Source organism: Neurospora crassa, linkage group II, assembly GCF_000182925.2.
Source record: "Neurospora crassa OR74A linkage group II, whole genome shotgun sequence".
NCBI classification, from domain to species: Eukaryota; Fungi; Ascomycota; class Sordariomycetes; order Sordariales; family Sordariaceae; genus Neurospora; species Neurospora crassa.
Genome location: NC_026502.1, coordinates 225,247 through 246,038, shown reverse-complemented (window position 1 = coordinate 246,038; position 20,792 = coordinate 225,247). Strand labels below are relative to the sequence as shown.

Below are 20,792 nucleotides of genomic sequence, written 5' to 3'. Positions count from 1 at the left end.
CTGTGGCTGCAACTTGGTTCGTTTAGTCTCAAGTCTGGACACTGTGCGGCTGTGCGGCGGTGCGGCCGGCTCCAACCCTAACCCTTTACAGCACCCCCCTCCTTTTGACTTCAAAGCGAGTCTCTCAAATGAAGATACACTCAAACAATGGTTGTTATTACTGTATGTGTTGATGCTTCTTGTAACATATTTTAGTTAGAAGCATCTTAGTAGATGGGCTCATCGAGGTCGCCTACGCCTCCCTCTCCCTCAGCGCATGCAACATGGTCCCCTTCAACATGGCCAACTCCTCATCCCTCCTCTTCACCGCAGCCACCATGTCCATAAACCTCTGCTGCCACATCTCTTTCTCTTCCTCAGCCTTCTTCAGCTCCTCCTCTCTCTTTTTCTTTTCCGCTTCTTCTTCTTCCTTCTTGGATAACTTTTTCCCTTGTCTCTTGCCCCCTCTAGCACTCTTCTCACCAGCACCACCACCAGCACTTGACCCTTCAGCAGCACTCTCTCCCTCCCCCGCTGCGACACCTTCAGTAGCAGCAGCAGCAGCAGCAGAAGAAGAAGACTCATCAGCCTTATTCTTCTTTCTCTTTCCACCACACCATTTCCCAACTCTAATCACCTCCTCCATCGAGAAATCCCCACAGATACCTCCCAGCCTGAGTTCCCAAACCGCCGAAACTTTAATCCACTTCCCTCCACTTTCACCCGTTGTCATCCCTTCCCCAGTCCCAGGCTCATCAACTCCCTCCCCTAATTTCGTAATCCTCAGCCCCCTCCCCCTCCCGCTTCCGTGCCCCGCATCACCATCTACCCGTGAAGCAGGCCCCCCATCCCGATTCAACAGGGTATGCCCCCCCACCAGCGCCGCTAGATTGATCAAAAACCCTTGCTTGTTACTTGCGTTCCGATGCAAGTTCTCAATGATCGTGTGACAGAACGCAAACGCTTCGTCGACTGAACAAGCGGGGATCAGGTTCCCTGCGCTATCAAGCCAAGTGGCTGTCAAGATTTGGTGCATAAAGATACTTTCGACGTCGAGGAGGTTGTATTTGTCTACTGACGGGTCGGCGAGGGAGAAGGGTGTGAAGGGGGAGGGGCCAATAGGGCCGATGGGGCCTGTGAGGGAAGATGGGTTGGGGTTGGGATTGGGGTTTGGATGTGCGGAGGAAGAGGGGCCGGAGGGAAGGAGTAAGGCGGGTTGCGATGATGATGATGATGAGGTTTGATATTGAGGGTGAAGCTGAGGATGGGTGGTGGAACTGGAATTATTGACAGATGGTTGTGCTTGGCCGTTGATCATGAGCGTGGGCGGGGCCGGGGCTAGGAGGGGAGGAGTGGCGAGGCGGACTTCGTTGCCTACGCGCTCGGGGACTTGGAGGGAGAGGCGCGTGCGCTTTGCTGGGCGGCCGGAGGCTGCTGGAGCGGGGGCTTCTCGGACCGTTGGTGATGGTTGAGCTGGTGTTGCGGAGGTGGGGGTTTGGGTAGCTGTTGGGGCATTCGGTCGAGGCGGCGGCAAGATCGGGGTTTGTGATGGCGGTGGGTTATTAGGGAAGGTATGTTTTCCGTAGTGAGGCGAGTCGCTCGATGCTGGGAATGCCGAAAAGGGGCCATCGCTGTTGAGTTGTCGATTGATGGGCGGCCGTCCCCGTACTCTACCTGTGGCTCCACCGGTCCTCCATGCTGATGATACCACTTTAGCGCCGTGGCGCCTACTTAGAGACTTGGGCTTGGCGCCTGAGGGGGTGATAGCCGACCTAGGCTCGTCAGACCAAAAGTTGGTTCTTGTCGTGGGGGTAATGGCAGACTGGGGATAAGCCGTCATTGGAGTCTGACCACCATCATTGTTACCCCATGGAGCTCCCTGCCCAGGCACACCGAGCCTGGTGTTGTCAAAAGTAAAGACACTTCCCCTCTGAGCAGGGTGAGCAGACCAAGGCTCTCCACTTGGAGGTAAAGGGGACTGGGCATCATCCTCTCCAGGCTTCCTCCTGCCTCGCCGTGGCCTGATGTGCGGCAACAAAGCTCTGAGAGCCATGTCATCCTCGGCACGCACACCGTCTCTTTCGATCTCGCTGAGAGGGATAGCCAATGGTGGAATGTCTACCCAGTAGTCGTGCTCTCGTCCGACCAGATACTCGAAAAACGCGTCAATGTGCATCGAGTGCATCCATCTCTTTAGACGGACAGCATACTGCTGGATTTTCTGCGAACTTTCGCCCTTCTCGGGGTCAGGTGGGTCCACCCCCAGTTTGAGAGCCAATTCGGCCCATGTTTTGATTTCCTTGTTCTCCAGCTGCTTGATCAGACCAAAGAGGACAAATGTGTTGAAGGACTTGCCGCCACTCTTTGGAGGATCCGAGAACGTATCCCGGAGCATGACGGTGTCGGTGTCCAGCGGTACATGGGGGTTGCAGTGGAAGATGAAGTCGACATAGGCGTCCTCTATCGTCTTTTGCGTGACGTTCACGTCTGGTAGCGGAGGACGGGTGGTATATGGTGGGTAATTTGGTCGAGGAGGGCGCGCTTGTGATGTGGGAGCGGGAGCAGCCGAAGCAGAAGCAGAAGCAGCAGCAGACATGGCGGCAGGTTGTGGTGTACTTGAGGCACCTCCCGCTGGTTGATGGGTTGACTGAGTGGGTGTCTTGTCGGTGGGGGATGCGGTGGCAGACTCGGCAGCAGATTCGGCACTGGTGCTAGCAGCCTGGCCCATGTCTGAAGTCGGGTCGATGGAGGTGGGGGATGCCGTCAAGGTGCCGGGCTGAATTTGCGAAGCGGATGAAGGACCGGCCTGAGGATCCTCTGGTTGGTCTGACTCTGCTTCGTCCAAGGCCTGTTGGCCTTCCTGCATCGTGTTCCAGTTGTCACTGATGTGAAGCGTGGAAGCGTAAGGATGCGGCTGCTTCTTGAATGATTTCTTACTGGGCAAAAGGTTAGGATATCGCATATAGATATATGTATATGGAGGGGTGAATATTGAGTGGTATTTACGTGACGGGCGGAATCCAGTGTATCATATCGGCTTGTTGCTTATATGAAGAACTTTTTTTTTCCAATGTTGAGGTAATACGGGATGTCTCACACAACGCGTCGGACCGCGTGGGAGTATGGCCTCGAAGCCTATCAAGAGAGCTGAGAATGAGTATGTATGTTGTTTATGCCGATGAATATCAACGAGTGTCTTCGATGCTTATAAACAAGAGTTGAAGAAAAAAAAGGGCAAAACAAATTGACGGGAGGAGCCGCAGAGCAAATTAGCGGATTTTGCTGATTGCTCCACCGCGAGGGAATTGGAACTTGGAATGAATCGAAGCAGTTTGCTTGAAGACAGTGAGCCTTCATCCAATGCTTCATCACCAGCTAGCTGTATGAGTGTCTGATGATATCAAGCAGTACGGTATTCTGTAGAATCGACAAAACCGCAACCGGCATAGATAGGTAGTGAGTGGTTGGGCAAAATGGGCAGTGTCCATCGTCGAGGTCAAAGTCAACGGGGTGAAGAAGGGGGGTTAAACTGCACGGAAAGGGGATAAAATTGGCTGGTTGCTCCCCACTTTCCAGCCACTGGTGGGCTGTGACTGGGCCACGGCTGAGCGCCACTTTCTTTTTGCTGTGGTATTTATAGCTTGGCGTTACTTGGACTGTAACCTGTACGGTACGTATTCGTTACATGTCACATTACTGTATATGTGAGGCCGGCACCCTGACAGCAACATTGACCAGGCATGATGGCCATATCTGGTTGAATGGTAAAGATGCTGTGTATACTTTGAAGGATAACGTTGACATATTCAACGGTCTATTCTGGGGCATACATGACGTGCAGCCAGTGGCAGTTCACCAGCTTCGCCGCTCTCCGACTTACACACAGGCCGATGCGGGGCCCCGGGAAAACGTGCAGAGGGCTGACTCGGTATTTTATACCCCAAAGACATTGGATCGATACGTCTAGTACTCATTAAGTGAGATAACTGACGGTGACAGAGGCAGGCAGAGTGTTTCAAAGTAAAAGGGGTCATGCTGGAAAAGAGTTCGGCTGTCATGCCACTCAGATATGGATCGTCCAATACTAACTCGGGCTTTAAGTTGCCGTCATTTCGTTGGCCACATCCTTCAACGCGTACATGTTGTCTAAATTATAAGTATGAGGCGGTCAGTATGGAAACCACAAAGAGTGGAAAGAGGATGAAAGTCGCGATACATAATATCGGATATAGAGTCAAGCACTAAGGTAAGTAAAGAACATGAAACAGCATTCCCCGCACCATTGGAGATACCTCTATGGATACAAGCAAACCGGATACAAACGGGACGGGAACCTATCCAATTACCGAATCCCAGCTTACACGGCTTCCACTTTCACATGATTGAGGTGCCCGGGCCGTGCTTGGCGGAGAATAACCTCAATTGCCCTGTGACGTCGCTGTAACTTTTAAGTTACCTAGCTTTACCCCATAGAAACCCCAATTACAGTGGACTGGATGCCCCGGCCCGTTGTAACCTCCACTTCTCAGGTTGCTTCCACTTGTTAGTGGCATGTGGCACCCACTCCAAACACAGCAATCGGACCTCGGCTGCTCTCTCTTGGACTTGTCCACGGCATTCAAAGAGGGAAAGAGTTGCTATTTACCGTAGCCATTAATTAGTAGGATATCATCTCTTGTTCGCGTCAGTTATTCTCTGATTCTTCCTACCTACTTACCTTCTTCACAATACAAATCATATTGATGAAGACGACGGCGATAGCCTCTTTTTGTTTCCTCCTTGCCTTGACTTGATACACTCTGGCCGTTCCCCGTTTGTTTCCGCGACAACCCCGCCGCCTCTCTTACACATCACAACTACAACAAACTACAACAACAACAATAACAACAACAATATCATCATCATCACCAGTTTATGAAACATGTCGCAGTCCAAGCCCGTCGTCCCCCAAAATGACAACGTCGCCCACGCCCTCGCCGGCGCCGGTGGTGGCATCCTGTCCATGGCCTTGACGTGAGCATCTCTATCTCCCTTTGTCTCTCTCTCTCTCTCTCCATCCATCTATCCCTGCTTCATATGATATACGCTTACACAAACACCCACCACCAGCTACCCCCTAATCACCCTCTCCACCCGCGCCCAAGTCGAATCCAAGCGCTCCGCCGACACCACCTTCCTGGCCGCCGTCCAAAAGATTGTCGCGCGCGAAGGCATCTCGGGTCTCTACTCTGGCCTCTCATCAGCCCTCTTCGGCATCTCCGTCACCAACTTTGTCTACTACTACTGGTACGAATGGACGCGCGCCTTCTTCGAGGCCGCCGCCGTCAAGGCCGGCCGGGCCTCCAAGAAGTTAACCACGGTGGAATCCATGATCGCCGGCGCCATCGCCGGTTCGGCAACCGTCATCTTGACGAACCCCATCTGGGTCGTCAACACGCGCATGACCACGCGCAAAGCGGCTGCTGCCGATGATGACGACGAGAAGAACACCGCCTCCGCCTTGCCAGGCGCACCGCCAGCCAAGAAGCCTAGCACAATCGGCACATTACTGGCGCTGCTGAAGAACGAGGGACCCCAAGCGCTGTTTGCGGGCGTGGTGCCGGCGCTGGTGCTGGTGATTAATCCCATTTTGCAGTATACCCTGTTTGAGCAGATGAAGAATGCGGTGGAGAAGAGACGCAAGATGACGGCCACGCTGGCCTTCTTTTTGGGTGCGGCGGGCAAGCTGTTTGCGACGAGCGTGACGTATCCGTACATTACGGTCAAGAGCCAGATGCATGTGGCCCCTGCCAATGATGGCACCGGCGCGCAAAAGAGGGAGGGCATGATGGAGGCGATTAATCGCGTGGTGAGGGAGGAGGGGTATGCTGGGTTGTACAAGGGTATGTACCTCCGCCTCTCTCTCTCTCTTTGATGTTCTATAAAGGGGTACTGACATGAAGATAGGCATCGGCCCCAAGGTCACCCAATCCGTCCTCACGGCCGCCTTCCTCTTCGCCTTCAAGGACGTGCTCTACGAGCAGACGGTCAAGCTACGGGGCCGCGTCACTCGCAAGGCCCTTGCTTAGAAGGCTGTTGTGGCCACCATGCCGAACCTCGCAAGGTACTACGCTTAGTGGGCGAGGGATGCCATCTGCTTTCCCTTTTTGCTCTATCAGTTTGAAGTCGAGTTGTTCCTCAAGACTTTTGGCCACAACAACCAGCTGGTCTTGGACGATTACGACGATGACGACGACGATGAGGAGTGGCTGTAAGGTACGGCGAGATAACCTTAGCAACAATCGTCATATAACATAACAACAACAGCAACAACAACAACAGCAACAACAACAACAACAACAACAACAACAGATCAACAACAACTGAACGTCTACTTATCAGATACTCAGACGTGAATGGGGAGAAGAACAAGTAGAAGGAGAAGACGGGGAAAAGCGGAAAAAGTCAGCGATGAGGACTGAAGGGATGATGATTTGATACACCCTGTACATTGCATGAGAGGCGGGCGATGTTGTCCAAGCGGTAGAACAAGTTAGCTAGGGAGTTTGGATTATGAGGAATGAATGTAAACTACTTTCGTTGTATCGTCTTTTTTTATTTTTTTGAATGAACTTGGTTTGATGTAGCTTTTAGTTCTTAATCCAATTTCCTCCTGAATATACACCTTTGTCTTAACCACTGTCCAAAGTTGGGTAGCAAAATAGGGGAAGCATAATCTTGATATCGATCTAGTTCGCACACTCCATCTAACTGCATACCTTTACCCAGCCATAACATGCCCATTCGCCACAATCATCATCATTGATCACCACCTACTCACTCCCCGAAGTTAACTCGACAACCTCCACATCAGGCACAATCCACCACCAATGCCCGCCCTGCTCCCACACCTCCTCGCTCCTCGGCACTTTCACCTTCACCACCTTTTTGATTTCCTCCGCCGTCTTTCCCTCCGCATCCATCTCCACCGCCTTCTTGATCCCTTCTTCCAAGATCGTCTCTGCTTTTTCTACACTGCGTCTATACCGACTTACGTTTTCCATCCATCGCTTGTGTCCTCCTTTTCCTGGTTCTTGGTGTTCTTGCCTGGTATTACCACTTCCTGCGGGCCCAGCGCCCCCTGCTGCTGCTGTTGCTGTTGATCTGGATGTTGCCGCTGTTGCTGTGGGAGGTGCAGGGGGAGATACAGACAAACCGCCGCCACCACCGCCGGCAGCAAACGCCTCTCGCTCACCTAAGCCTTCCAAAACCTCAAAGGCCTTCTTTGCTTGTCCTACTGCTTGTTGGGCAAACTTTAGGAGGTGACTTGTTTTTTCTTCTTCTTCTTCTCCTTCTTTTGCTCCCTTTTCTTCTTCTCCTTGTTTCTCTTCTCCACCTTCTTTTTCTTCTCCTTTTGCTTCTTTTTCTTTCCCTTCTTCACTACCGGCATTGACACCACCAATCCCAACCCCCAAAGCATGCCCCTTCCACGTCGTGTAACTAGGGACCTCCGGCAAACTCACCGCCCTAAACGGCTTCATGCGCACTTCGTACCGCTTTTCATCTGTGCCGTACGGTCTGGGCGGTGGGGTGATCAGACCCAAACGGGAGAGGATGGTGTAAATCACCGAGACGGTGTCTGCGAATTCCCAGGTTATGGCTGCGTCGAGGATTGTGCTCCGTAAATAAGTCAAAGAGCGAGTGAAGGCTGCTTCGGGGGTTGTGGAGTAGTGGTAGGTTGTTGTTCCGGTGGTACCAGCCCCGGGGGTGAAGGATGGGCCAGAAAGGGAGGAGGAGGAAATGGAAACGGGCCAGCCGCGCGGGGGGTGGTAGGGTTGTGTGGGTGGAATCCAGGGGGTGGCGGGGATGGGAGGTTTGGTGTAGGAAGATGGAGGAGATGGGTTGGACGAGGAGGAAGGAGAGGGGGAAGTGGAAGAGGTAGAAGAAGACGAAGAAGAGCGAAGTTCGCTGAACCGATGGTTGGTAAACGCCTGGATGCGTTCTACATGCTGAGCTCTTGTTTTGGCCAGGTGGGAAAGATACCAGTACATGCCTGCCAACTCGTCAGGAGCGTAGACCTCGAGCTCGAAGCCCAACTGGACTATCCACTCCATCAAGCGGAGCTTGTAGAGGTATGCCCATGAGGATAAAGGCAGGGAGTAACCTGGTTCGGAACCAGTGGTGAGCGTGGTCTGTGACTGATACGCAAGTGGCTTCTCGTCGATTTGGATCTGCAGAAGCTGGTCGATGTCTTCGGCGTCGAGCTGGACCTGCTCCCAGTCCTGAATCAAGTGGCACAGCATGCGGCGCACGCGACATCGGTTCTGGCACAGCACGCGGAAAATGTCGATGTAGGCTTGGGCGGCGCGCTTGCGGAAGAGTTCCATCTGGTGGGCGATGGCGAAGCGGGCCGAGTGGGGGGCTTCGACGAGGTCGTTGTTGGGGTCCAGGAGCTCGTGCGCGGGCATGACCGCGATGGAGAGGTCGTCGTCCATGACTTGGCGGATGCTGAGCCGGTCAAGAAGGACCATATCCTTGAACAAGAGGTTTTGGAGGAGACAGCGGATGTAGACCAGCGGTTGAGGTTTCTGGGCCTGGAAGTGGAAGACAAAGTTCAGAAGGCTCTGAGAGTCATGATAGTCCAAAATCTTGATGGCGTCGATGGCGTCGCTGCATAGCTTCTTGAAGTGCTTCGCCGCTTCGTCAAAACTGAGCGTTACTATCGGCCGGGGAGGCATACTACTCGCCAGTTTCCGCTGAAGCTTGGTGCTGAATGCTTCGGGCACCTCTTTTGCCAGACCGGGGAGCTTGAGGATGGCTTCCCACACGCTGTGCATTTGATACCAGGGTATCTGGAGAGAGTCGGGGCTACCGCGATCCTCTATGAGTTCGAGAGCCCGAAGGAAGGCTGACCTTAGCTCAAGACGGAATGAAAGTGCCTGTGTGATGTCGGTCCCGATCTCCGCCCTCAATTCATGGAGCGTGTGTTTGGCTGATAAAATCTCATCCCTGATCTCATACCGGTCAATGTGATCCATGAGGTTGCGGCGGTAGGTGTTGGTGACAAAATCCTCTTCCTGTCGTATATGTCAGCCCTCACTCACTCGCAGCATCTCATGCAGCCGCACTCACCTCGTAATAGAGCTCATCCCTGATCGTCTCCAACACATCCGCACAAGTCCTCACCAGTCCCAAGCAGTACGCCCTCAAAACAGTCGTCATAGGATCCCTCGGCGTCTTGCGATTCCTCACAAAGTCTGCCTCCTGCAACGTAGCCGGCGCCGGCTCCACCAGAGCTTCGATATAGACGCTGGTGAGGATAGTTTGCGCAAGGGGATATCCCAAATGCCATGCCATTTCGAGACAAAGCAGCTGGTCAATGATACCCAGGACTTCCGGGGCCGATAGCTGTCGATTCACATCGTAGGTCTCCTCAAGAGTTTCGCCGGGCGCTAGACAGCCGCTGTCCATCTTGGGATCACCGATCTGGAGGTGGTGTTAGTCATGTGTGTGTGCCCTGTGCATGCAGCTGTGAGGGATGCAGAAAGATAACACATACCTCGAGAGCCCCGACGGCCTCGAACAGCGTGAAGTAGCCATCTTTCACGATCTCACCGGTTTCCAAAGCTGTGTGAGTGGGAAACGAGTGGTTAGCATCATCATCATGAGATCTCACTCAGTCCGTGGAGGCAGGAGCTGGAGAGAGATGGAAAACCTACTTTTACACGCAGAGAGAAACTTTTTGGTAATGTTGGTGGCGATGATCCCCGGATTAGACATGCTGGGAGCCTGACGCTCCTCGAACAAAAAATTGCGGTCGTTGTTTGCGAGTGATAGAGTGAGCAGTTCTGATTGTGGTGGTGGTGGCACCAAGGAGGTCAGTGAGATGTCATTACAATGTTATAGCGGGGTTGTTGCCCAACGTGGTGTGGTAGTGGTGGTGCCGTTGTTGAAATATTTGAAATTTTGGGAATTGTAGCGAAAGAAACAAACCTCTTTGAACTGCAGCTTGGTGGTCGTCTGGGATCATGGTCTTGTGTTTTTTTTTTTTTTCTTTTTACAAGAGCTATGGATGGGCTCCCGTAGGAAAGGTAATTAGTATGCACTTGAGATGAACATTTGTTTGTTTGTGGTTAGGTGAGTGGAGGAAGTCGGGTGATGTTTGGCTCTGTTAGGGGAGGAACCTGAGTCTGTGCCTGGCTGCCCGGACTTCTTTGCTGGTAGCGTCCGTGAGCCCGAATGTTAACGACCGACTCCCCTTTCGGGTACATACCTACCTAGAGGTAAGCTTCCTCACTTTCCGCTTGTCAGTGGGTTGATGAGGCTGCTAAGAAATGACAAACAATTCTTTATTGATCACATTTTCTATTTTTAAGAACCCAATCTTTCAACTCAACTGGCTTCGTCGAATAAGCGCCTACCGTATTTTGCATATCATGCAATGAAGCCCAAAGAGGCAATGAGACGCTGTACTTCAGGGAAAGGAATCCCTTGTGCAACATCTACGACTCTCGGACCTGTTACCTCTGTCAATGAGCGGCACACCCATTCTAACACTTTTTCAAGTTCATTTATATGTCACTCAGATTCACTTCCAACCAGTCACACCCAGTTCACAAAGTAAATGCCAATAAACCGTCTATTGAGTTTCTCTTCCTCGCTCCCCCAATATGTTTGATGATACAGGTCATACGTCTTCGGGCTTAGTGACACTCGGCAGGAGGTGAGGATTTGAGTGCCATGCGGGAGCGATTCGCGATATGACCCTATTTCTCTCATCTCCCGGTCCACCACTACACCACCATTCCTAGCACATCGTCACGGTGTGTTGGTTGTGTGTGTGTCGATCCGCTTAAGAAGAGGGAACGGAGGTGGCGTTCTCGGCGGCGGCGGCAGCGTTGGCGGAGCTGAGGTTGACGGTCTCGCCAGGCTTGCCGTTCTGTAGTTTGGAAAGAGAGGGGGTGTGATTAGCTTCTCTTTCGTGTTGTTTACGTCCAGTGCCGGTGTCCATCCATCTTCATGATTTTTTTTCTCTCCGTCTCCTCACTCGTGACATTCCCCCCTCCTCTTTCTTCTTCTCTTGTCTGATTGTTCCCCGATAGCCAAAAGACAAAAAGATTATTACGTACCGACCACTTAGCGAACTTGACCTCGGCAGCCTCGCCACGACGCTCAGCAATGATTCTCTTATCCTCCTTGAGGGAGCGACGGAGCGCACGAGAGGCGACCGCGAGGTAGCGGTTGTAGCTGTAATTTTCGTGAACCGTGTTAGCCTTCGTTGTCTTGTAGTACTGTTTTCTCTCGTCCGGTCCCCTCTGCTATGTTCCCCCCTCTTGCCCTGCTCCTGATCCTCGTGTGTTGCTCATTCCGTGCGCTATCTGGTGATTGTAGTGCGTATGTCTGTCGTAGCTCTGGATGAATGCTGGCCTGCTTTGTTGCTTCGAAGTCGTCGTTACGCATCGCTTGCTCGCTTTCCGGTGTTTTTGTCGCATTCGGGCCCGTCTCTCCATGTCATGGACATTCGGCGCTTTTCTCGACCAAGTGTGTCGTGTATTATCTCTCTCCTTGATCTCCCTCAATGTTTCCCTGGGTCCTGCTGTCGTCCATGACCTGGGGTTATCTCCGTCCTCTTTCTCTCCCAGTCTTTCTCATTCCACCTGTTGTAGGTCGCCCGTAGATTGTCGTCCATCGATCGTATTTCAAGTCGCGGGGCAATTACAACCCCAGATTTCGGCGCATGTAATCGTTGTAATCTCTGTTGTCGAGCTCGTTCGTGGGTAGGCAGGCTCGTTGGTCCCATCATCCTCCTCCATCCTTCTCTCTCTCTCTCTCTCTCTCTCTCTGTCGCGGCAATTCTGGTCTTCTTCCTCCCACACTTCCGATAAACTGCCCTATTTGCCCTGCCTCTCCCCGTCCCCAAGCCAATAAAAACGAAAAGACAAGATACTCACGTAATGCCAGCGGCCTTCCAAGCGAACACCATGTTGGGCGAAGATTGTGGGGTGGGTGGGTGGGTGTTGTCTTGACGGTGAAACGAAGAAAGACTTGTTGCTGTCTGCTGCTTGCTGCTTGCTGCGGTACTTGCTTGCGCGCGATTCGGTTCACTCTCGACTCGACAAAACTGGTCCCCACCCTGGCACACCCATCCACCCAATCCACATCCAACACCAGGGAACCCGAGAAGCTCCGCTGCCCGAAGCTCCGTCGTGTGTCACGTGATGCCCCTCCTTTTTTTTTGTCTTCAGTTGTGACCCCAACTCCCCCAACTGAGACGCCGCCCCAAGCTTCCTTCCATGCCATGCAGTGACGGAACAGGAGCTACGGGCGCCCGCCGCCGCCGCCGCCAGGGCAAGCTCGGCAGCTTACCTAACAAGGTCAAAAGTAAACATCGACCCCTGATACCTATTTTGAATGGACCTGTGTGATTGATGTTTGACATTGAATGTGCTATCGCATTTGTAAACTTTCAAATGAGCTCAAGCATTCTCGTCTCTTCCAAACTACTTATCTTCGCCGTAAAACTCACTAGCATATCTCATCTCATTCCTTAAGCTTGACATTTCACCCTCGTTTGTAACAGGTATCCAATGTCAACAAAAGAAATAATGCCTGCTGCATTTTGTGTTTTATAGCTCTGCTAGAGAAGTAGTGGCGAGGAATGATAAAAAGTCTAGAGGTTTGTATATGCACAAAAAGTCGTCGGTCCCCAGCCGTTCGTTCTTCATCTCCCGCTTCACAACGAGAAAGGTCTACAACACACTTCATCCCGGCCGGTTTTGCTGTTGGTACACGGTTTTGGTTTTTGTCTCCCAACCCTGGCGTCTTCTCAAAAAAGTATCCACGCCTTTCCAGTTTCAATCGGTTCGTTTCGCTGCGTTTAGGTATTTCCTCTTTCAATTAACTACGAATTGCACAACCCGCTCTGCGCCCCCAAAGTCTAGTCTACGTCTATACCTTGAGACCGAGATCCTCAGCATAGGGAAGGACGTGGAGGTCACCGACGGCGGAAACGGAAGCCTTGCCCTCAAGGAGCTTCTTGGCAGCCTGTTGAACGTTTGTTAGCATATCTTTTTTTTCTTTTCCAACTTCTTGTAGGTTCACACATACAGCCTGGAGCTTCTCAGCGGTAACGCCCTCAAGAGCCTTGAGGGTCTCGGCAACCTGGATGGGCTTGCCACCGGCAAGAAGGTTGGCACCGGCGTGGACGAGGCCAGTGCCGGAAACCTCGCTGGCGGAGAGGAGGTTGAACTTGGCCTTGGCGATAGCCTTGGTGAGGTCCTCCTTGGAGACACCACCGGCAGCGATGGCCTTGAGACCCTTGACGGCCTCGACGGCGACCTTGCCGACGGCGGCACCCTTGCCGGTGATCTGGATGGCGAGGAGACCAGCATCGGAGTAGGCGTAGTTGTGAGCAAAGGCCTCGGCGCCGGGGTTGGCGGCGGTGGCCTTGGCGAGGAGGCTGAAACCGGGGGACCACTTGATGTTGGAGACACCGCCGAGGAGACCGACGAGGACGGAAGTCTCGGGGTGGGGGACGCCAAGGGAAGCACCGGGGAAGGCAATGACGATGGCGTTCTTGCCGTTCTTGGCAACGCGCTGCTCACCACCAAAGTACTTGGAGGCGGCAGTGTTCAGGTTGCCGGAGCTGGTGGCGGGAACACCCTTGAAGAAGGGCTCAACCCACTTCTCGAGACCGGCCTGGCTGGCACCATCGGCGACAACGGCGATGTTGGCCTTGTTGTAGGCGAGGTTGGCGAAGGCGGCGACCGAGTTCTCGTTGAGGTAGGACGAGGTAGGGGTGTCGACGGTAGGGTAGAGGGGAGAACCGAGGCCGCTGTGGAAGGCGACGTTGTGGGCGGCATCGAGGGCGATGGCGGCAGAGTCGAGCTTGGCCTGCTTCTCGTGGATGCAGTTCTCGACGAGCTCGTGGAACTCGTGGGCTATGGGGCGGCAAGGCAACAACAACAACTGTCAACAACAGCCATCTTTTGGTTTCGTGGGAGGGAAGGTATTATCACGCACTGGTGTACTTGGTCTCAGAGATGACCTCGGCAAGGAGCTCGGTGAAGTAGGGGAGGTCCTCGCGGAGGAAGGAGGCCTGGAGGACGACGGCCTCGCGCGTGTGGTAGGCCTGCAATTGGCCGCCGAGGAGCTCGGACTCGCGGGTGATGCGGAGGGCGGTTCTCTTGTTGGTGTTCTGTGTACCTCGCCAAGGTGTGCCAATTATTAGCTCATGGGCGTCTTCTCTCTCTCTCATGGTCCGGATGCGGTGGACCGGGGACCTGCCTTGAACGCAAACTCCTCCAGACCGACGGTCAGACCGGGAAGGGGCTCGTAACGGGTACCGGCCTTTGCGACGACGGCGAGGCGGGTGGTCGGGCCGGAGTCGTCGCGCGAGGCAACCTTGACGCCGGCGATGGTGGTGGGTTCGTATGACGCCGCGGGAGAAGCAGCAGCAGCAGCAAAGCCGCGCTGGGCCGTCTTCGCAGCGGCCGGGCGGCGAAGGGCCAGCTGGCTTCCCCTCGAGAGAGCCGATCGGGAGATCATGGTTGGAGGGGTCGATGTCGTCCAATTGACGGTTCTAGATGATTGCGCAGCGAGCACTGCTTGGGAGGACTGAGCTTCACGTAGTCTCTCTCAGTATACTTAGTGTAGCAATTCCGACTCCGAAAATTCCCTGGCACCAGCGCCCCAGTTGCCGGGCTGCACGTGCACCGGCAGCTGCCCAGTCCGGGCACAGACCACTGCCCAGCTGCAGACCACTGCCAGGCCCGCCCGGCGCTGAGGCTCCCAAGGCGTGAACACCCGGCCACGCACGAGTCGGGAGCCGCACGACGGGCTGGCACAGGCCATCACCCAGCGGTCTCAGTGGTCAGCAGTGAAACACAGCTCATCATTGGGCGCGAAGCAGCAGCAAGGGAATCAAATGCCCCGCGATCCGCTGAAGACAACGACGACGGAAGCCAAGAAGATGTGGATATAAGTACATTACCTACACTACCTACCTGTAGATACCTATAAGCCCATCACAGGCCGGATGAACGACCCCTTCCAAGGATGGAAGCTTCTTTTATCAGATGGAAGTTTCCGGATTCGGGTTCGGTGAGGACAAGGTGACAAGGCTGTTTCATCTTTAAAAGCATCATGATCTGGGTCAGTTTGCCGGGCGGATGGATTTCTTCATGTCGTTCACTTGCACGACTCGACTCAACGGGACCTGGGATTGCCGTCGGGGCAACTCTGGAAAAGTGGGTTGGGCTTAGGTACTTGTACTGACAAAGGCAAAGGTGGAGGTACGTACCTCTAGCTCCTGCACATAAGGTACACTACACTACAACGTACGTACGGGTGGACGGGACCCCAGGGGCTAGGTACCTAGCGCGGTCTGGCGCGCCCATAGCGATTGACGCGCGGACCTGGAGAGTCCCTGCCGCCGCCGCGCATGCGACTCGGAAAAAAAAATAATTTGGAGCATTTTGTCATTCGGTTTTCCCCGCCGTCTGTCGAACACTATTCACCACCAAACTGTTGCAGGCGCATTGCATTTACTTTGCGCATCTCTCACAGAATACTAGAACAGCCAGCACCAGGTAGTCCCCCACCACGCATGCAAAACTGACTCTCTGAGTGTCAAATGTCAATTTAATATATAATTTCACGACTCCACCGCCCTCTTCTTTTCTTCCCCCACCAAACCCTGGAGATCTCCCATGCCATCATATCGGTAGTAACCGCAGAAGCTCTAGAGATAGTGAGAGGATCTCTAGGAGCCACATCTTCTTCAAATCCTAGGTTGCTATAGCACCGACACCAACGGCAACAAACATCATCTGATAGCCCACCATGGCAGTTGTACGTACTCGTCCTTCATTCCTCTTCGTTGCTCTCTTCTGACCAATGACCACCACAGATCAAAGAAAAGGCAGAGTGCTGCACTCTTCTTGTCGACGAGCTCTACGGCCAACTCCCCGCAGTAGGTTTCACCACCACCAATGCCGATCCGGAGTACGCACATCGATACTGACACCTCCCCCAGAGAGTCTATGCGACTCTTTTCCAACGAGGAAAGCTCTCGGTCCGCCTCATCAGCCAGTTCTCCAAACTCAGCGCCCGCCAAGTCAAAAATGGTCTTTGCGTCCTCCAACAACACAACCTCCTCTTCTACTCCGTCGACGCCAATTCGGGCGAGGCCGAATACTCGGTAAATCACGAATATGCCTACAACCTCGTGCGCACCGGCAAGATCCTCGAAATGGTGGACAACAGCTACGGCCCCGCCGGCCGCGACGTCATGCAGAATCTCCTGCTCCTCGGACAGACCCGAATCTCCGACTTGGTGGCCGCCTACCAGGCCAAGATCAACGAGGTCAACAACGATGACGCATGGCTGAACGACAAGAAACCCGAGCTCGCGATCAAGAGCAAAGCGCAACTCAACTCGGTGCTTTGCCGACTCATTGAGGCCGAGTTGATCGATGTCATTCACAGCAAGACCTTCCAGAGCGCCCACGAAATTGAGAAGCAAGTCCACAGAGAGGTCATGGACGTGTACTTTTCCAACGGCATCAAGGGCACCAAGGCCAAGATTGAGTTTGAACAGAGAGTGGCTGAGGGCCTTCGCAAGGTGCGCGAGGAGTCCAAGACTCTTAAGCGCAAGCTGGCTCAGAATGGAGGCGCAAGCAAGCGAAGGAAGCTGGCTGTTGGAAACGAGACAAATGGGGCTCCTGAAGAAGAGGAGGACTTGGATCCGGCGTTGGACGTAGGTTATTTCCCATGGGACAAGGGTCCACTCGGTGTTACTAACTTGCCATTTCCTCCAGCCCCGACAAGTCATCCGCATCAACTACGAAAAGTGCATAGTGGAACTACGCAGCCGCCGCCTTGTCCAATATGTCAACGAGACCCTCGGAGAGACGACAGGATACGTTTACGGTCAACTGCTCAAGCAATTGACCAAAAACATTTCGCGCTGCAAATCAGACCCGCTCATAGACGCGTTGACGCCGGAAGAGAAGGTGACGCCCTCGGTCACAACAAACGAGATTCTTGATAAGGTCAAGACCTCGATTGATCTCACACTCGGAATCGGCAAGATCCCGAGCAAGTCCATTTCGAAATCGGCTGCGGAGAGACTCACTCCTTTAGCGCCCAAGGACAAGATTCCCTTTATGAATCAAGACGATAGCGACGATGACGAAGAGGATGGTGATTACAGCGACAGCGACGAAGAGATGGACACCAAGAAGGAAAATGGGGACGCGCCGGTCGCTAGGATGAGCCGACCTGAGCAGCTGCGGCAACATCTCCTGCTGTTGGCCGAGGGCCACCCAGGCTTTGTGCGTCACTGTGGAGAGGATGAGTGGACGGTCGACTTTAAGCCTCTAATGGAGAATCTCCGGGCGACAGAACTCGACTCGATCATCGAGCAGACCAGCGGTCGCCAGGGCCTCAGGTTGATACGCATCCTCCGCACGAAGGGCAAGCTAGGGGAGCAAGCGCTCCAGTCTCTCAGCTTGATGCGCAAGGTGGACCTTCAACAAAAGATGCTGGAGATGCGTCTTGTGGGCTTTGCGCATACGCAAGAAGTGCCGCGCGACAACAAGGCCGACCCGAAAAAGTCCATCTTCCTCTGGTACTGTGACACGGAGCAAGCGTACAGCAGCCTGATTGCCAAATGCTACGCAACCATGGTGCACTGCCTGCAGGTGCTGGAGGTGCGGCGGCAAAAGGACAAGGACGTGTTGTCGCTGGCGAAGCGGACCAACGTCAAGGGCAAGGAGAAGGATATGATGCGTGACGAGTCGTACGCGAGGTTTGCCAAGTTCTTGAAGGACGAGAGGTTGCTGATGGCGGAGATGATGCGGATTGATGATACCTTGGCTCTTTTACAGGACTATTAACTCTTTGAAGACGAGAATGTCATGATCTGAGCGTTTTCAGCATATGGACAACAAAAACATGGTCATCATTATGAGTTCAGTCATCTAGAATACACTAAGAATGACATGTGCGATCACGGTGTTCCCCTTTGCTGGTGCCAAACACTCGGGTGACGCTTGTTTGTTAGCTGAAGACTTTGGATCAATCTTCCAATGCGTTTTATGTCTGACCAATGCGTGATCTGGTTCGAATAGGATATTTCGGATAAGTACTTGAAATGTTGGGATATATACAGTATTTTAGTTAGTGTAGTGTAAGCTTCATAAGTAACAAACAAACCAGCATCGGACTGTCGGTGGTTCAGATAAGGCTGGCGCTAGTGTTCGATAAGCCCCGGATTGGCTGAACCAATACTAGCGTGCCTTGGCTTGGCAAGGGTTGCACTCGTAAATCCCGCTGTCGGAGCTCGTTAGCGCGAGAAATTTCGCAGCTTGCGGTGCTGCGCTTGGGGGACGCCGCGGACGAGGAGAAAAAAAAAAAAAAAAGTTTCAAAAAAATTCGGTCGTTGAGTTCCGACGACTCGAGACCCCGTCAACCAAAGGCATCATCATCCTAGTGACCTACTGGACCTGGGCTACCTGAGTGACTCCAACCGTTCCCCCACTCAGTCCAGTCCAGTCCAGTCCAGTCCCCGTCCCCGTTCCTCGTCCGAGGTGGTACCTTGCTCGCCGTACTGTGTCGTGTGTTTTCTTATCTTCCGGTCCCCGTCCCGTCCCGTCTTCCCTCCCTTTCTCTCTCTCTCTCTCTGTGACTGTGGTCTGCTTGTGATTCATTTCCGTCCCGCCGTCGTGATTCCCTTTCTCTTCCCAATTTCCCTCGTCTCCTCGAGTCCGATCTTCTGCAATCCTTTTTCGCCAGTTTCCCTCCCCGCACACACGCACTGCTGCAGCTTTAATTCCCTTATAACCCCTCACACAGCGGTTATACATCCCGTCTTTTTTTTTTTTAATCTTTAAAACACCAAACCACAACAAACAACCAAAACAAAATGTCTCCCGTTGCTGCTGGTCGTTCGGAGAAGGAGTCCAACCTGGCTAGGTTGCTGGGATCCGGTATGTCTTTCTACTGTCTGCAATGACGGATGACGTCTGTTCTGTCAACGCTGTTTGGGGAAAACATGTTGCTGATTCCTTGGGTGTGTGATGTAGGCTCTGCTGGTATCGCCGAGTTGGCCATCTTCCATCCTGTATGTTTTCACGGGTACCACTATAACACTGGTCACTTTCGTTGTCACCGGTCCCTCTCGAAGTCTCTTGTCCAGAGAAGTCCGGGCGAGAAGGAAGGAAGCTCTCGAAGCTCTCGAAGCTCCATGCCATGCTACCGAGACAGGCCAATGGCTGACCTAGCAGCTTTGGTTTACCGCATTGGTGATCTGGATTGGTAGCTGGCTGGAGCTGTCCTCCTCTACAGGATGAACAGGACGAAAAGCAAAGAGAGGGACAACACACGTAACAAGAAAGTGCGAATATCACGAGCACCCTACTGACCTTGCTGGTTACAATAGGTCGATACCATCGCTAAGCGTCTGATGTCCAACGAGACCAAGGTTCGTAGCTTTCCTTCCACCTCCAATCAATTGCTTAAAGCAACACCTTGATGACTACTTTCAAAACCCTCCCACTGACTCACGTCTGCCCAGATCTCCAACACCGCCGAGCTTAACAAGGTCATCTTCAAGAACAAGGCCGAGGCCCCCTTCGGTCGCAAGTTCGTCTCCCTCTTCCCCGGTCTCGGCTACGCCGCCGGCTACAAGGTTCTCCAGCGCATCTACAAGTACGGCGGCCAGCCCGTTGCCCGCGACTTCCTCGGCACCCACTACGGCAAGGACTTTGAGAACGCCTTTGGCAAGAAGACGGGCAAGGCCATCATGCACTCGACGGCCGGCTCGCTCATTGGCATTGGCGAGATCGTTTTGCTTCCCCTCGACGTCCTCAAGATCAAGCGCCAGACCAACCCCGAGGCCTTCAAGGGCCGTGGCGTCTTCAAGATCATCAAGGACGAAGGCTTCGGCAACTTGTACCGCGGCTGGGGCTGGACGGCCGCCCGCAACGCGCCCGGCTCGTTCGCGCTGTTTGGCGGTTCCGCCTTCGCCAAGGAGTTCCTCTTTGGTCTGAACGACTACAACAAGGCGACGTGGTTCCAGAACTTTGTCGCTTCCATTGCTGGTGCCTCTGCCTCGCTCGTCGTCTCGGCTCCCCTCGACGTCATCAAGACCCGTATCCAGAACCGCAACTTCGATAACCCCGAGTCGGGCTTCCGCATCTTGACCAACATGGCCAAGAACGAGGGCGCCGGTGCTTTCTTCAAGGGTCTGGTGCCCAAGCTCTTGATGACGGGCCCCAAGCTTGTTTTCTCTTTCTGGCTGGCTCAGACTTTGATTCCTGCCTTTGATATTGCTTTCCGCAAGTAAAGCGGGGGAGTTCAGTGTCGATGAGGAACGAGCAAAAAAGAAAGAACAACAAAAATCGGCGTTTGTTTTTGGATCGGAAAGGAAGCCTTTTTGATGGATAGAGAACATGATCTGTCATCATGTTTTGTTTCGCCATCTGTTTGTAACAATATCATTGTGCGTGTGTGTGAGCCGGAGTGGTTGGGAGGGTTATCTAAAGGGTTCATGATAGAAATATTCCCCGGCGTTGTGTGTGTGTCTGTGTGGGTTGGGCAAAAATAAAATTTTTCCTTGTTGATGTCTTCACAACCTTCTTCCTGGCTTTTTGATTTTTCGTTGTGAATGTTGGATTCTCGGAGGAAATTCAGAACCCGGCATAACATCGGCTCGAATCGCCCTTACTTCTCTCACCAGGTCCAGATTCCAGAGTCAGCATTTCATTCAGTGTTATTTCCCTTTTCTAGCGACAATATCGTCCGTCCGGGCAAGTTCCATGGGCCTATGT

The 20,792-nt window shown here is 53.3% G+C and overlaps 7 protein-coding genes across 7 annotated transcripts; 3 read left to right on the top strand and 4 right to left on the bottom strand.

Annotated features, from left to right (window-relative positions):
• Positions 1-137: 137 nt before the first annotated feature.
• NCU03555 (hypothetical protein) lies at positions 138-3,481 on the bottom strand. The gene is made up of 2 exons (XM_951025.2): positions 2,986-3,481; positions 138-2,915 (listed from the first exon to the last, which is right to left on the bottom strand). The coding sequence occupies exons 1-2, from the start codon at positions 3,009-3,011 to the stop codon at positions 233-235; spliced, it is 2,709 nt and encodes a 902-aa protein (XP_956118.2). The 5' UTR covers positions 3,012-3,481; the 3' UTR covers positions 138-232.
• A 1,092-nt stretch (positions 3,482-4,573) lies between these two features.
• NCU03556 (peroxisomal membrane protein Pmp47) lies at positions 4,574-6,652 on the top strand. Its single transcript, XM_951026.3, has 3 exons — positions 4,574-4,992; positions 5,089-5,861; positions 5,926-6,652. Exons 1-3 carry the CDS (start codon positions 4,901-4,903, stop codon positions 6,045-6,047), a joined length of 987 nt encoding a protein of 328 aa, XP_956119.2. The 5' UTR covers positions 4,574-4,900; the 3' UTR covers positions 6,048-6,652.
• Positions 6,540-10,101, bottom strand: NCU03557 (amino-acid N-acetyltransferase subunit Mak10). The gene is made up of 5 exons (XM_951027.3): positions 9,952-10,101; positions 9,678-9,806; positions 9,518-9,585; positions 9,091-9,444; positions 6,540-9,035 (listed from the first exon to the last, which is right to left on the bottom strand). Exons 1-5 carry the CDS (start codon positions 9,986-9,988, stop codon positions 6,792-6,794), a joined length of 2,832 nt encoding a protein of 943 aa, XP_956120.3. The 5' UTR covers positions 9,989-10,101; the 3' UTR covers positions 6,540-6,791.
• Positions 10,102-10,463: 362 nt separating this feature from the next.
• NCU03558 (hypothetical protein) lies at positions 10,464-12,083 on the bottom strand. The gene is made up of 3 exons (XM_951028.2): positions 11,910-12,083; positions 11,088-11,205; positions 10,464-10,897 (listed from the first exon to the last, which is right to left on the bottom strand). Exons 1-3 carry the CDS (start codon positions 11,939-11,941, stop codon positions 10,811-10,813), a joined length of 237 nt encoding a protein of 78 aa, XP_956121.1. The 5' UTR covers positions 11,942-12,083; the 3' UTR covers positions 10,464-10,810.
• A 344-nt stretch (positions 12,084-12,427) lies between these two features.
• On the bottom strand, positions 12,428-15,177 carry NCU03559 (ubiquinol-cytochrome c reductase complex core protein 2 precursor). Its single transcript, XM_951029.3, has 4 exons — positions 14,245-15,177; positions 13,981-14,155; positions 13,066-13,898; positions 12,428-13,002 (listed from the first exon to the last, which is right to left on the bottom strand). The coding sequence occupies exons 1-4, from the start codon at positions 14,503-14,505 to the stop codon at positions 12,907-12,909; spliced, it is 1,365 nt and encodes a 454-aa protein (XP_956122.2). The 5' UTR covers positions 14,506-15,177; the 3' UTR covers positions 12,428-12,906.
• A 274-nt stretch (positions 15,178-15,451) lies between these two features.
• NCU03560 (DNA-directed RNA polymerase III subunit rpc-3) lies at positions 15,452-17,985 on the top strand. Its single transcript, XM_951030.2, has 4 exons — positions 15,452-15,810; positions 15,869-15,931; positions 15,995-16,717; positions 16,779-17,985. Exons 1-4 carry the CDS (start codon positions 15,802-15,804, stop codon positions 17,856-17,858), a joined length of 1,875 nt encoding a protein of 624 aa, XP_956123.1. The 5' UTR covers positions 15,452-15,801; the 3' UTR covers positions 17,859-17,985.
• A 427-nt stretch (positions 17,986-18,412) lies between these two features.
• Positions 18,413-20,749, top strand: NCU03561 (mitochondrial carrier protein). Its single transcript, XM_951031.3, has 4 exons — positions 18,413-18,950; positions 19,047-19,084; positions 19,403-19,444; positions 19,538-20,749. Exons 1-4 carry the CDS (start codon positions 18,887-18,889, stop codon positions 20,306-20,308), a joined length of 915 nt encoding a protein of 304 aa, XP_956124.1. The 5' UTR covers positions 18,413-18,886; the 3' UTR covers positions 20,309-20,749.
• Positions 20,750-20,792: the final 43 nt, after the last annotated feature.

Excerpts from the sequence above, each read along its gene's own strand:
- NCU03555 (XM_951025.2), bottom strand. The coding sequence starts at position 3,011 with ATGATACACTGGATTCCGCCCGTCAC. Across the intron at positions 2,916-2,985 it reads CACTGGATTCCGCCCGTCAC|TAAGAAATCATTCAAGAAGC; the intron begins GTAAATACCACT and ends CCTTTTGCCCAG.
- NCU03556 (XM_951026.3), top strand. The coding sequence starts at position 4,901 with ATGTCGCAGTCCAAGCCCGTCGTCCCCCAAAATGACAACGTCGCCCAC. Across the intron at positions 4,993-5,088 it reads ATCCTGTCCATGGCCTTGAC|CTACCCCCTAATCACCCTCT; the intron begins GTGAGCATCTCT and ends ACCCACCACCAG. Across the intron at positions 5,862-5,925 it reads GTATGCTGGGTTGTACAAGG|GCATCGGCCCCAAGGTCACC; the intron begins GTATGTACCTCC and ends ACATGAAGATAG.
- NCU03557 (XM_951027.3), bottom strand. The coding sequence starts at position 9,988 with ATGATCCCAGACGACCACCAAGCTGCAGTTCAAAGAG. Across the intron at positions 9,586-9,677 it reads GTTTCTCTCTGCGTGTAAAA|CTTTGGAAACCGGTGAGATC; the intron begins GTAGGTTTTCCA and ends CCACTCACACAG. Across the intron at positions 9,036-9,090 it reads GGGATGAGCTCTATTACGAG|GAAGAGGATTTTGTCACCAA; the intron begins GTGAGTGCGGCT and ends CATATACGACAG.
- NCU03558 (XM_951028.2), bottom strand. The coding sequence starts at position 11,941 with ATGGTGTTCGCTTGGAAGGCCGCTGGCATTAC. Across the intron at positions 11,206-11,909 it reads TGGAAGGCCGCTGGCATTAC|CTACAACCGCTACCTCGCGG; the intron begins GTGAGTATCTTG and ends CGAAAATTACAG. Across the intron at positions 10,898-11,087 it reads TCAAGTTCGCTAAGTGGTCG|AACGGCAAGCCTGGCGAGAC; the intron begins GTACGTAATAAT and ends TCCAAACTACAG.
- NCU03559 (XM_951029.3), bottom strand. The coding sequence starts at position 14,505 with ATGATCTCCCGATCGGCTCTCTCGAGGGGAAGCCAGCTGGCCCTTCGC. Across the intron at positions 14,156-14,244 it reads TGGAGGAGTTTGCGTTCAAG|AACACCAACAAGAGAACCGC; the intron begins GCAGGTCCCCGG and ends CGAGGTACACAG. Across the intron at positions 13,003-13,065 it reads CCGCTGAGAAGCTCCAGGCT|GCTGCCAAGAAGCTCCTTGA; the intron begins GTATGTGTGAAC and ends AACGTTCAACAG.
- NCU03560 (XM_951030.2), top strand. Across the intron at positions 15,932-15,994 it reads TCTACGGCCAACTCCCCGCA|AGAGTCTATGCGACTCTTTT; the intron begins GTAGGTTTCACC and ends CACCTCCCCCAG. Across the intron at positions 16,718-16,778 it reads ACTTGGATCCGGCGTTGGAC|CCCCGACAAGTCATCCGCAT; the intron begins GTAGGTTATTTC and ends CATTTCCTCCAG.
- NCU03561 (XM_951031.3), top strand. The coding sequence starts at position 18,887 with ATGTCTCCCGTTGCTGCTGGTCGTTCGGAGAAGGAGTCCAACCTGGCT. Across the intron at positions 18,951-19,046 it reads GGCTAGGTTGCTGGGATCCG|GCTCTGCTGGTATCGCCGAG; the intron begins GTATGTCTTTCT and ends TGTGTGATGTAG. Across the intron at positions 19,445-19,537 it reads TGATGTCCAACGAGACCAAG|ATCTCCAACACCGCCGAGCT; the intron begins GTTCGTAGCTTT and ends ACGTCTGCCCAG.